This window comes from Pithys albifrons, chromosome 28, assembly GCF_047495875.1.
Source record: "Pithys albifrons albifrons isolate INPA30051 chromosome 28, PitAlb_v1, whole genome shotgun sequence".
Taxonomy (NCBI): domain Eukaryota; kingdom Metazoa; phylum Chordata; class Aves; order Passeriformes; family Thamnophilidae; genus Pithys; species Pithys albifrons.
The window spans coordinates 2,430,051-2,441,490 of NC_092485.1; the positions used below are offsets into that span (position 1 = coordinate 2,430,051).

The window sequence follows — 11,440 nt, forward strand, 5'->3', positions numbered from 1 at the left end:
GTGACTTGTATCTCACTCCTCCTGCTAATTAGGCCCCAGGTGCAGTTTTTTATCTCCATTTGAGTCTTCACTGGAGTCTGTTTTGGGGAGGTGGTCAGTGGGATGGTGGTCACGATCCCCACTGCTGGAATTGCCTTTCCCCAGTTCCTGCTCAGTCCTGCTCTCCCTCCTGGAGTCTCATCCAGACAGTCCACCCACCTTGGGATTGTCTTCTCTAAGCCTTAGAACAAAAGCTTAGCCAAACATACAACCCTCACAGTGCAGTTACTTAATCAGAACTGTCCAGCTCCAGCTGCTGAGTAACAGCTTGAAAAACGTGCAAAGTTTGACTCAAACACCTGCTCAGATCTGGAGGGATTTGTTGTCATTGCTCCCTTTACACCTCTGGGTGGGGAGCTCTGTGTCTTTGCCCCCTTCAAAACTGGCATTGGTGTTGTTATCCCTTCAAAGCTTTGGGATGAGGGGCTCGGTGCCACTGCCCCCTCTGGAACCACCACGGGCTGTGGGATGTGGGCTCCGTGTCATTCCCCGTTTAAAACTCCAGTTCCCTCCTTTAAAACTCCAAGGGATGGGGCTCGGTGGCATTCCTGCCTTTCAAACTCTGGGATGCAGGTTTGGGTCTGTGTCATTGCCCGGTGTCATTCACCCTGTGCGGGATGCAGGTGGGTGTCATTCCTCCTTTAGAGGATGCAGGGTGGGTGTCACTGCCCCTGTGCGGGATGCGGGTGGGTGTCACTCCCCCTCTGCAGGATGCGGGTGGATGTCATCGCCCCGTGGGGCGTGTGTCGCTGCCCGCCGTTTCCCGCTCGTGTCCCTTCCTGTCCTGCCGTGTCCCTGCCCGCCCCTGTCCCGCCGTGTTTCCCCCTGTCCCGCCGTGTCCCGCCGTGTCCCTCCCTGTCCCGCCGTGTCCAGCCCGTGTCCCTCCCTGTCCCGCCGTGTCCCGCCGTGTCCATCCCGTGTCCCTCCCTGTCCCGCCGTGTCCCTCCCTGTCCCGCTCGTGTCGCTGCCCGCCCGTGTCCCCGCCGTTTCCCTCCCTGTCCCGCCGTGTCTCCTCCTGTCCCGCCGTGTCCCTCCCTGTCCCGACCGTGTCCCCGCCGTGTCCCTCCCTGTCCCTCCCTGTCCCGCTCGTGTCGCTGCCCGGCCGTGTCCCGCCGTGTCCCTCCCTGTCCCGCCGTGTCCCTCCCTGTCCCGCTCGTGTCGCTGCCCGGCCGTGTCCCGCCGTGTCCCTCCCTGTCCCGCCGTGTCCCTCCCTGTCCCTCCGTGTCGCGGCCGTGCCGCGTGTGCGGAAGCGGCGCGGGAGTGACGCGCGGGCGGCGGAAGCGGCGCGGGCGGCGGGGCCGGGCCGGGCGCGGGGCCATGACCGAGTACAAGCTGGTCGTGGTGGGCGCGGGCGGCGTCGGCAAGAGCGCGCTGACCATCCAGCTCATCCAGAACCACTTCGTGGACGAGTACGATCCCACCATCGAGGTGCGGCTGCGGGGCGTGGGAAACGCCGGGAAAACCTTCCCGAGCTCCCTGCCCGGGGACTGGGCGGGACTGGGAGGCACTGGGAGGAACTGGGGACCCTCCAGCCCAGCCCAGCGCGGGGCTCTGCAGAGATCCCTCCCCGGTCCCCCTCGGGCTTCTTCAAGCAGCCCAAGGCAACCAAAACAGCTGCGGGTCCCTGTCAGTGATGGGATTAACAACACCCTTTTTTCCTTGTCTTGCGAAATGAGGAATTTCTTGGAAAAAAACAGGGGTTTTCTGGTTTGTTACAAAGGTTGAGGGAGCTTAGAGTTTAAAATGTCGTGGTTTGAGTAAGGTCTAAAATGTGATAGTTTTAGATGCTGGTAGTTTTTTATCTAAAAGGGGCAGGAAGCCCAGAATGGTTTGGGTTGGAAAGGACTTTAAAGCTCATCCAGAGATGAGCAGGGACACCTTGGAAGGACCTTAAAGCTCGTCCAGGGATGGGCAGGGACACCTTGGAAGGACCTTAAAGCTCATCCAGGGATGGGCAGGGACACCTTGGAAGGACCTTAAAGCTCGTCCAGGGATGGGCAGGGACACCTTGGAAGGACCTTAAAGCTCGTCCAGGGATGGGCAGGGACACCTTGGAAGGACCTTAAAGCTCGTCCAGGGATGGGCAGGGACACCTTGGAAGGACCTTAAAGCTCGTCCAGGGATGGGCAGGGACACCTTGGAAGGACCTTAAAGCTCATCCAGGGATGGGCAGGGACACCTTGGAAGGACCTTAAAGCTCGTCCAGGGATGGGCAGGGACACCTTGGAAGGACCTTAAAGCTCGTCCAGGGATGGGCAGGGACACCTTGGAAGGACCTTAAAGCTCGTCCAGGGATGGGCAGGGACACCTTGGAAGGACCTTAAAGCTCGTCCAGGGATGGGCAGGGACACCTTGGAAGGACCTTAAAGCTTGTCCAGAGATGGGCAGGGACACCTTCCACTATCCCAGGTTGCTCCAAGCCTTGTCCAGCCTCACGCTGGACACTTCCAGGGATGAGGAAGCCACAACCTTCTCTAGAGTAGCTGGAAAATCTCCCCTCTCCTCATCCCCCCCTTTTGGTTGTTATTTCCATTTCCCACCACCGATGCCCGGGGTGGGGGAGGCAGCTCAGTGTCCCTGCCCTGCAGTGCTGTGTGTGCCCTGCAGGACTCCTACCGAAAGCAGGTGGTGATCGACGGCGAGACGTGTCTGCTGGACATCCTGGACACGGCGGGGCAGGAGGAGTACAGTGCCATGAGGGACCAGTACATGAGGACTGGCGAGGGCTTCCTCTGTGTCTTTGCCATCAACAACAGCAAATCCTTCGCTGACATCAACCTCTACAGGTGTGAGCTGGGGCTGCCCCACGGGGAGGGACCTGAAAGGAAGTTGTACCCAGGTGGGGATTGGTCTCTTCTCTCAGGCAACCAACAGTAGCACAAGAGGGCACAGCTTAAACTCTGCCAGGGAAGGTTCGGGTGGGATATCAGCAAAAAATTCTTTGCAGAGAGAGTGCTCAGGCATTGGAATGGGCTGCCCAGAGAGGGGGTGGATTCCCCATCCCTGGAGGTTTTTCAACTGAGCTTGGCCGTGGCACTGAGTGCCATGATCTGGTAAAGGGACTGGAGTTGGCCCAAGGGTTGGACTTGATGATCTCAGAGATCTTTTCCAACCCAGCTGATTCTATGAAGTGAGGCAGAGAAGTGACTCAGTGAAGACTAAATAATTGATTAATTCTAAATCTTGCACTCCTGTCAGGAAGTTTGTGCAGCTGTTCAGTGTTCGGTGCCAATACATGGAACCCAGATTGGTTTGGGTTGGAAGGAACCTTAAAGCTCATCCCATCCCACCCCTTGCCATGGGAAGGGACATCTTCCACCAGCCCAGGTTGCTCCAAGCCCTGTCCAACCTGGCCTTGGACACTCCCAGGGATGGGGCAGCCACAGCTTCTCTGGGAATTCCATTCCAGGGCCTCCCCACCATCTTTAATCAATTAAGAGTGGGACAGTCTGGGGGGTTGTTGTGTTAATCATTAATCATATCAATGCATACAAATATCTCCAAGGGGTGTCAGAGGGTGGTGACAGACACTTTTCAGCAACAGCATGAGGAGCAATGGCCATAAACTAAAACACAAGTTCCACCTCAACATGAGGACAAACTTCTTTCCATGGAGATGGCAGAGCACTGGGACAGCTGCCCAGGGAGGGCATGGGGTTTCCCTCTCTGCAGACATTCCAAACCCACCTGGACACATTCCTGTCTCACCTGCTCCAGGTGACCCTGCCTTGGCAGGAGGTTGGACTGGATGATTTCCAGAGGTGCTTTCCAACCCCTGCAATTCTGTGAATCAGATGACATTTAGAGAGCACAAAAATCATCTCCAAGAAAATGGGTGAGAAAAACAGAGTCACTCATGGACTAGAAAATGAAGTGCACAAAGTAATTTGCCATCCTGCTGTGGGTTGAACCCCTGAGGTCCTGCCCAGCTCTAATATATTTTTGTACCACAGGATTGTTTGAATGCTGAACTAAACCAGTTTTTTTGTTTAGAAAATCATTCCTAACTTCTCCTTTAAATTTGTCTTTCTAAAGAGAACAGATCAAGAGGGTGAAAGACTCAGATGACGTGCCCATGGTGCTGGTTGGGAACAAGTGTGACCTGCCCACGAGGACAGTGGACACAAAACAGGCTCAAGAATTAGCCAAGAGCTATGGAATCCCCTTCATAGAGACCTCTGCAAAAACGAGACAGGTGAGGGGCTCCCTGGGCCCTGCTCCTTCCTGGGGGGAAGTGCTGGATGCTCTGGCATTTTCCCAGGTGCTGTTGCCTTTTATCTACAGGAGGAATGTTTTCTAACCCGTTTTTAGCTTTCATTTCCCTTCTCACTTCCAGCTTGAGAGAGTTTTGTGTTTATCACCGGGCCGGGCCAGTGCAGGAATCACTTCAGGCTTGTCCTCACTCCCTGTCAGAGGTGTGAGAAGAGGAGCAAAGTTTCAGCTGCTCTCAAAGCATTTGGTCACCCCAGACCTGCTCAGTTTTTCTGGCTTCTTAATGAAAGCCAATTACAAGCTTATGTTTACAGACAGAATGCCCCAGCCTGGACAATGGGCTTCTCTCTGCAGAGCTGCCCTGAGCACGTGGCTCTGTCCAGGCTGCACCAGGGGGGAAGCAGGAGCTGCAATTCAGCAGCACCCAGACAATTCTAAAGAATTAAATTCTAAAGAATTAAATTCTAAAGAATTAGATTCTGAGAACTGTATGAAATAGGGGTGATTAGGCAAGAGGGAGCTTGTCTCCTGCATTGAACCTCCCCACAGTGAGGGTTTCCCAGGTTTCTTTTCATGGCTGTTCCCCCAGGGAGAGTCAGGATTGGGAGGGGACAGTTTGGGACACCAAAATTTCAACCATTTCCGAGCTGTGGGGTAAGGTGGGTGCTGCTCTTCCTGTAGAATTGTGCCTTTCAAATGCATTTTGGGACTGTGGGATGGAAAATCAGTGATTCCAGAAGCTCCAGGAGAGAAACCCCCTGACCTTCCCTTTGCCTGCAGGGCGTGGAAGATGCTTTTTACACCCTGGTGAGGGAGATCCGGCAGTACCGGATGAAAAAGCTCAACAGCAGCGAGGATGGGAACCAGGGCTGCATGGGCCTGTCCTGTGCTGTGATGTGAGCAGGTGAGCTGCCAGGCCACTCCTCCACTGCTTTCCTGTCTCTCTGCCTTCCAGTCATGGCTCAGTGTGGCTTAGAAATGCTGGTTGCCATAGGTGGGGTTTTTTTCCCCTTGTTGATTCAGATCCCACGGTGATTCACTTCTCAAAAACCAAAAAATCCCCTCTAAGTTGATGACAAAGCTCAAGAAAAGGAGATTTCATTCCCAGCATTTTGGCTGCCCTGTGATCTTGAAGGTCCTTTCCAACCCGAATCATTCCATGATTCTGTGGTTTGCACCAATTTCAGTGGTTTTCTGTCTCATTCCAGTCAGTGTCTCCTTCCTTCGGCTGTTTGGGGGATGTGTGATTTCTGTGTGAGCTGGAGAGATTTCTGTGTGAGCTGGAGAGATTTCTGTGTGAGCTGGAGAGATTTCTATGTGAGCTGGAAAGGAGAGTGTCCAGCTGTGCAGTCACTCAGCTGCTGCTGGGTAATTCCAGCTCTGCTCCTCTGGGATGTTCCCACTTCCAAGATGAACCAAATAAAATGCTGCAAGGGATGGAATTTGAGCTCCCAGCTGAGAGAAATTCCTTCCAACAGCTCTCTAAAAGGTGTTCTCATCACTGAAAACAGGCAGAGCACAGCTCAGTTGGTTAAACTTGGTTGTAATAACACCAAGGTCATGGGTTCAATCCCCTGGGTGGGCCATTGACTTAAGAGTTGGACTCGATGATCCCTGTGGGTCCCTTCCAACTCAGAACAATCTGGGATTCTGTGATTCAGGCCTTGCCCTGTGCCAGGGCACATCCCTCAGAGCTGGGCAGAGCTAACGAGGTGCTAATTGGAGATGTCTTTGTTTCAGATGCCAAGGAAAGGTGGTTCAGGTGCAGCTGCTGGACGAGTCTCGATGCTCCTGTGCTGCATCTCTTGCTGATGCCCTGCAGTGTTTTGGTGCCAGGGACAGACTCTTGGCAGCAGTTAATTAGCACAAGGTCCTTTTCCGTGCTCCATCTGAAGAGAACATCCATGGCATCTACCTCCCTGCTCAGCTCTTGGAGCAGCAGCACCTCTGGATGTGCTGGGATCCTTTTCTCACCGTGTCCCAGAAGAAAACCAGTCACAAAAGTGAACTATAGAGACTCAATGCTGTGAAAAAGATGACACTTTACCTCTAGAGTAAAAGCTACAAGTGCTGTGTGTCCCCTGTCTGTTGGATTCTGTGCAGTGCTGTCAGAGGAGTGGCACAGAGCAATGTCACCTGTGCCACCAGGAGTGCCCCTGCCCCTGCCAGGTGGGCTCTGCTCCCTGGGCACCTGCACAGCAAAGTGAACATCTCCATTGTGCCAGGAGTGCCACCTGCCTGAGCCTTCATTGGGGTAATAAAGAGGAAAACCTTTCCTAATTAAGTGCCTGTTTGCTAAGAAGATCTGAAGTTGTCCCTTGGGTTGAGGAGAAGCCCAAGGACTGGAATTTCTTAGGAGCTCATTGTGTGAAGCAGGCGAGTGTGGAGTGGGAGATCTGTGCCTGGCAGGACTCTGCAACAGGAATTCCTGGGCTGGAAGGTGCAGCAGGCACTGGAGAGACTCTGGAACAAGGGAGGGGACACACTGCACCTGTGTTTGACTTTCTCTGTGGGTGGAACAGTTTGTATTCTGTGTTGTTTTCCTGCAGCATTCAGATCTCTTCCTTCTCCAAGCTGGACCAACTCAGTTGGCTGCTCATTTTACCATGAGCTGCCAACACTTCCAGGCAGCTTCTCCCTGGTTAATCTGGTAACTGGAGGTTGGTTTGGGCAGCTGTTCCTCAGCTCTCTCTGTAACTTGCAAATTGTTTTATTTTTAGTTATTTTCTTAAAGAGTCTCTTCAAAATGTCTCTGGACTGTGAAAGGTTGTTGGAGAGTTTCCTTGTCAGGAGGTTTTTGATTTTCTTTGTCACAGGCTGTGGTTGCCCCATCCCTGGGAGTGTCCAAGGCCGGGCTGGAGGGGCTTGGAGCAGCCTGGGATAGTGGGAGGTGTCGGTGCCCTTGGCAGGGATGGGATGGGATGAGTTTAAGGTCCCTTCCCACCCAAAGCAGTTGGGATTCTGTGCTGGAGGGAAAGGCCCCAGAGGGCTGAGCCAGCCCCCGATTGCAGCATCCCTGCAAAAGGAGGAAGGAAATGAGTTCAGTGATGACCTCACAGGAGGTGTGGGACAGACTGGTGGGAATTCTGGGCCTGCTCCGACGGCTCCGGGTGCTGGGGCGGGAAATGCTGCGAGTTCTGCCCCCGGAATGGGGGGCACGAGGGAGGTCCCTCCAACCCCACCAGAGTTCCCGGGAATGCTGTGCCCTTGCCTGGTGCTTGTGCTGCTGGTGCTGCATTCCAGCCTGGTGCTCAGGAGCAAGGCTGAATTCCCAGATCCTGAGGGAAGAGGAAGGAGCTCCAGCCAACAGAGGGAGTGTTTGGGCAGCGCCAGAGCAGCAGGAGCGGGAATGGCAGGAGCGGGAATGGCAGGAGCAGGGAATGGCAGGAGCAGGGAATGCAGGGGCAGGAATTGCAGGAGCAGGAATGGCAGGAGCAGGAATGGCAGGAGCAGGAATGGCAGGAGCAGGGAATGCAGGGGCAGGAATTGCAGGAGCAGGGAATGGCAGGAGCAGGAATGGCAGGAGCAGGAATGGCAGGAGCAGGAATGGCAGGAGCAGGGAATGGCAGGAGCAGGGAATGGCAGGAGCAGGGAATGGCAGGAGCAGGGAATGGCAGGAGCAGGAATGGCAGGAGCAGGAATGGCAGGAGCAGGGAATGCAGGGGCAGGAATTGCAGGAGCAGGGAATGGCAGGAGCAGGAATTGCAGGAGCAGGAATGGCAGGAGCAGGAATGGCAGGAGCAGGGAATGGCAGGAGCAGGGAATGGCAGGAGCAGGGAATGGCAGGAGCAGGAATGGCAGGAGCAGGGAATGGCAGGAGCAGGAATTGCAGGAGCAGGAATGGCAGGAGCAAGAATTGCAGGAGCAGGAATGGCAGGAGCAAGAATGGCAGGAGCAGGAATGGCAGGAGCAGGGAATGGCAGGAGCAGGGAATGGCAGGAGCAGGGAATGGCAGGAGCAGGAATGGCAGGAGCAGGGAATGGCAGGAGCAGGAATTGCAGGAGCAGGGAATGGCAGGAGCAGGGAATGGCAGGAGCAGGGATGGCAGGAGCAGGGATGGCAGGAGCAGGGATGGCAGGAGCAGGAATTGCAGGAGCAGGAATGGCAGAAGCAGGAATTGCAGGAGCAGGAATTGCAGGAGCAGGAATTGCAGGAGCAGGAATGGCAGAAGCAGGAATTGCAGGAGCAGGAATTGCAGGAGCAGGAATGGCAGGAGCAGGGAATGCAGGATCAGGAATGGCAGGAGCAGGGAATGCAGGAGCAGGAATTGAGGGAGTAGGGAATGGCAGGAGCGGGAATGGCAGGAGCAGGAATGGCAGGAGCAGGAATTGTAGGAGGCTTCACTTGAGTGTGTTGGTGACAGTGATACATCTTCATTTGGAGTTCTCAGTTTCAAATGGAATTTAGGAATCAGTAAACAGAGAGAAAAAGAATTTTCCTTTTAATATTGCCTGCTTCACTCCTTAATTTTTAATTCCCTTCTTGGAATGAAGAGGATAAATCTGTGTCCCATTTTCTTTTCCCACAATAATCCTGATAAGTCCTTTTTTCAATTTATTTTTTACCTTTGACTGATGTGACACTGATAAGAATTAAACCCATGATAGTTTTACATGAAACTTCATTTTCCAGCACCAAACACACAGTGGTGGGAGAACTGTGGCTTGAGTTCAGTTTGTCTGATGTTGCCCAGAGAAACTGTGGCTGCCCCATCCCTGGAAGTGTCCAAGGCCAGGTTGGAGCAACCTGGGCTATGGAAGGTGTCCCTGCCCATGGCAGGAGGTGGAACTGGCTGAGCTTTAAGGTCCCTTCCAACCCAAACCATCCCATGACTGATCTCCTGCTGCAGGACAAATGTGGCATCACTCAGGCTCTCAGGGCTCAGAAAGTTTTATCAAGGAAAGTTTTTGATGAAAGCATCTCTGGCAGGGGATGACTCTCTGCTTCCAAAGAGTGTCCAGGTGATGAATCCCCCCTGGAGGATGATAGTTTTGGGATGGACATCTGGTCCTGAGAGGCAGGAGGTGGGAAAGAGCAATGTGGAGTTTGCAGAAAGTCTGAAGGGTGAGATCCCACCATGCAGGTCCTGTGTGGGTTTTGGCTCTTTGGGAGATGTGGGAATTTGTTCCCTGGCAGGCAGGATTGTTCAGGGCACTGGGAACATCTGATGGTTGAAGTCTGTGCTCAGTGTGGAAAATGGTGCCTTTTGCATGGAGGTTCATCCCAAAAAGGCTCCACGTTGCACTGTGTGTTCTGGTTGTCACTGAAATGCAGCAGCTGGAACTCCAAGAGCTGGAAATCCTCAGAAATGTGTGGGAACTGAGAGGCAAATGCACCTGCTTTGTGTCTGCTGTTCCCTTTCTCCTGGGCTCTGTAAAACCTGTGAGGGGAAGAAGCCCTGGCAGGGACAGGTCTGGGTTTGTGTCATCTCTGGAACCTTTGGAAGGTTCCTCAGGTTGTGGGAGCTGCAGAGCTCACCTGCACAGGTACCACCAAGTCAGGGTGTTGCACCAGTCAGGGGTGGGAAGGAAATGGCTGTACTTGGTTTCCAGCTGCCTCTGGGGAACTTTGGGTTTGGTGTCCATGGAGAACTTTGGGTTTGGTGTCCATGGAAAATTTTGGGTTTGTTGTCCATGAAGAACTTTGGGTTTGGTGTCCATGGAAAATTTTGGGTTTAGTGTCCATGGAGAACTTTGGGTTTGGTGCCCATGGAAAATTTTGGGTTTGGTGTCTCTGGAGAACTTTGGGTTTGTTGTCTCTGGAGAACTTTGGGTTTGGTGTCCATGGAGAACTTTGGGTTTGGTGTCCAAAGAAAACCCTGGGTTTGGTGTCCATGGAAACTCCTGGGTTTGGTGTCCATGGAAACCCCTGGGTTTGGTGGCAGCTGAGAACTGTGGAAGGACAAAACCCCAAGAACTTCTGGGAAAATTTTTGAGAAGATAAGCACAGAAGGTTTTGCACAGGACAGGTGCCTGGAAAAGGTGGGTTTGTAGATTTAGTGTAAATGTCATTTACAACTAACAGCACTCCAGTGCCAAGCTGGTTTTACTGGGAAATAAAAACAGCTTTGAGGTAAAATATTAAAAAAAAAATAGGGTAAAGCTCTTGTTCCAAAATTCCAAGTGCCACTAACTGTAATCAGTGTTTCTGTGCTGGGGCTGAGAACAGCTCTGTGGGACTCTGTGGTTGTTCCTCTCTGTGTCCCCCTCCCTAAGGGTGTTCAAACAACTGCTCAGATTTAGTTCTTGTCCTTGCTGGGGCTTTGGGTATTTAACAGGATGTTGAAGGTGTCCTGGTTTTCAGCACAGCTCAGTGATGTGGAATTGGATTTCAAGCAACCTCAGGCCTGTGGGGGAAGGAGAGCAGAGGAAGGTGAAGCCCATTCTGACCTGTGTGTTCCCCTGTACACCCCAGACCTTCTGCATCACCCCCAGGATGGCTGGGGACTGTTGGATCTGGACTTTTAACCCAAGGGCTAATTTGTTGTTACTTTGTTTAATTATTTGCTTTCAATAATGCATCTCTTTTGGTTTGAATTGAAGTAAATTATTTTGCTTCTTAAATAACTTTTTTTTTTAAAGAATAAACTTGGAATTCTTTTGGTTCTTTCTTTTGTGATCTGGGCATGGGGGTGGGTTACAGGTTTGTCACAGTGCTCAGCTCTGTGTGGGGCTGAGATTTGCTCCAGTTGTCACCTCTGTGCTGAGCTGTGTCCTGTGTGTGCCCCAGAGCATCAACTGGCACTGAGAGTGCCCTTAAACCCTGCCCTGGGCTTGGGCCAGAGCCAGTTTTAGTGACCTCACCAATCTGTGCCTCTTGTGGGGTCTCTCATAATATTTTTGCTGAATTTGTCAAAAAAAGGGAGGGAAACTTCTTGGCTTGCTCTTCCCAGGGTGAAATCAGCCCTGAAGTTCTTGCTGTGTCCAAATCACCCTCCCTGTCAGGCTTTTAATTAATTCCCTCTTCTGAAATACTTCCCTCTTGGCTTTCCTGGCACATCAGGTCAGGTTGTCCACTTTAAATGTGCCTGAGGTGTGTTTCTCCTCAGACTCTGGAGAACCACCCTGGATTTCTGTCCCAGGAGTTTCAGGACAGACCCCCCGTGCCAGGGGCACTGCTGGCACTGCAGCTGCAGGAGCCTCTGCCTCCTCCTGAAGGACCCAGGACATGAGTGCAGGTTGGGGCTCAA

At 53.0% G+C, this 11,440-nt stretch overlaps 1 protein-coding gene across 1 annotated transcript; it reads left to right on the top strand.

The window, feature by feature from the left end:
* The first annotated feature begins 1,327 nt into the window (after positions 1-1,327).
* NRAS (NRAS proto-oncogene, GTPase) lies at positions 1,328-10,850 on the top strand. Its single transcript, XM_071578600.1, has 5 exons — positions 1,328-1,467; positions 2,647-2,825; positions 4,075-4,234; positions 5,032-5,155; positions 5,992-10,850. The coding sequence occupies exons 1-4, from the start codon at positions 1,357-1,359 to the stop codon at positions 5,149-5,151; spliced, it is 570 nt and encodes a 189-aa protein (XP_071434701.1). The 5' UTR covers positions 1,328-1,356; the 3' UTR covers positions 5,152-5,155; positions 5,992-10,850.
* The last annotated feature ends 590 nt before the right edge of the window (positions 10,851-11,440 follow it).

What these genes read in the sequence shown, in the direction of transcription:
- NRAS (XM_071578600.1), top strand. Translation starts at nt 1,357, where the DNA reads ATGACCGAGTACAAGCTGGTCGTGGTGGGCGCGGGCGGCGTCGGCAAG. An exon ending in GCTGACATCAACCTCTACAG is followed by an intron (nt 2,826 to 4,074) that starts GTGTGAGCTGGG and finishes GTCTTTCTAAAG; the next exon opens with AGAACAGATCAAGAGGGTGA. An exon ending in CCTCTGCAAAAACGAGACAG is followed by an intron (nt 4,235 to 5,031) that starts GTGAGGGGCTCC and finishes CTTTGCCTGCAG; the next exon opens with GGCGTGGAAGATGCTTTTTA.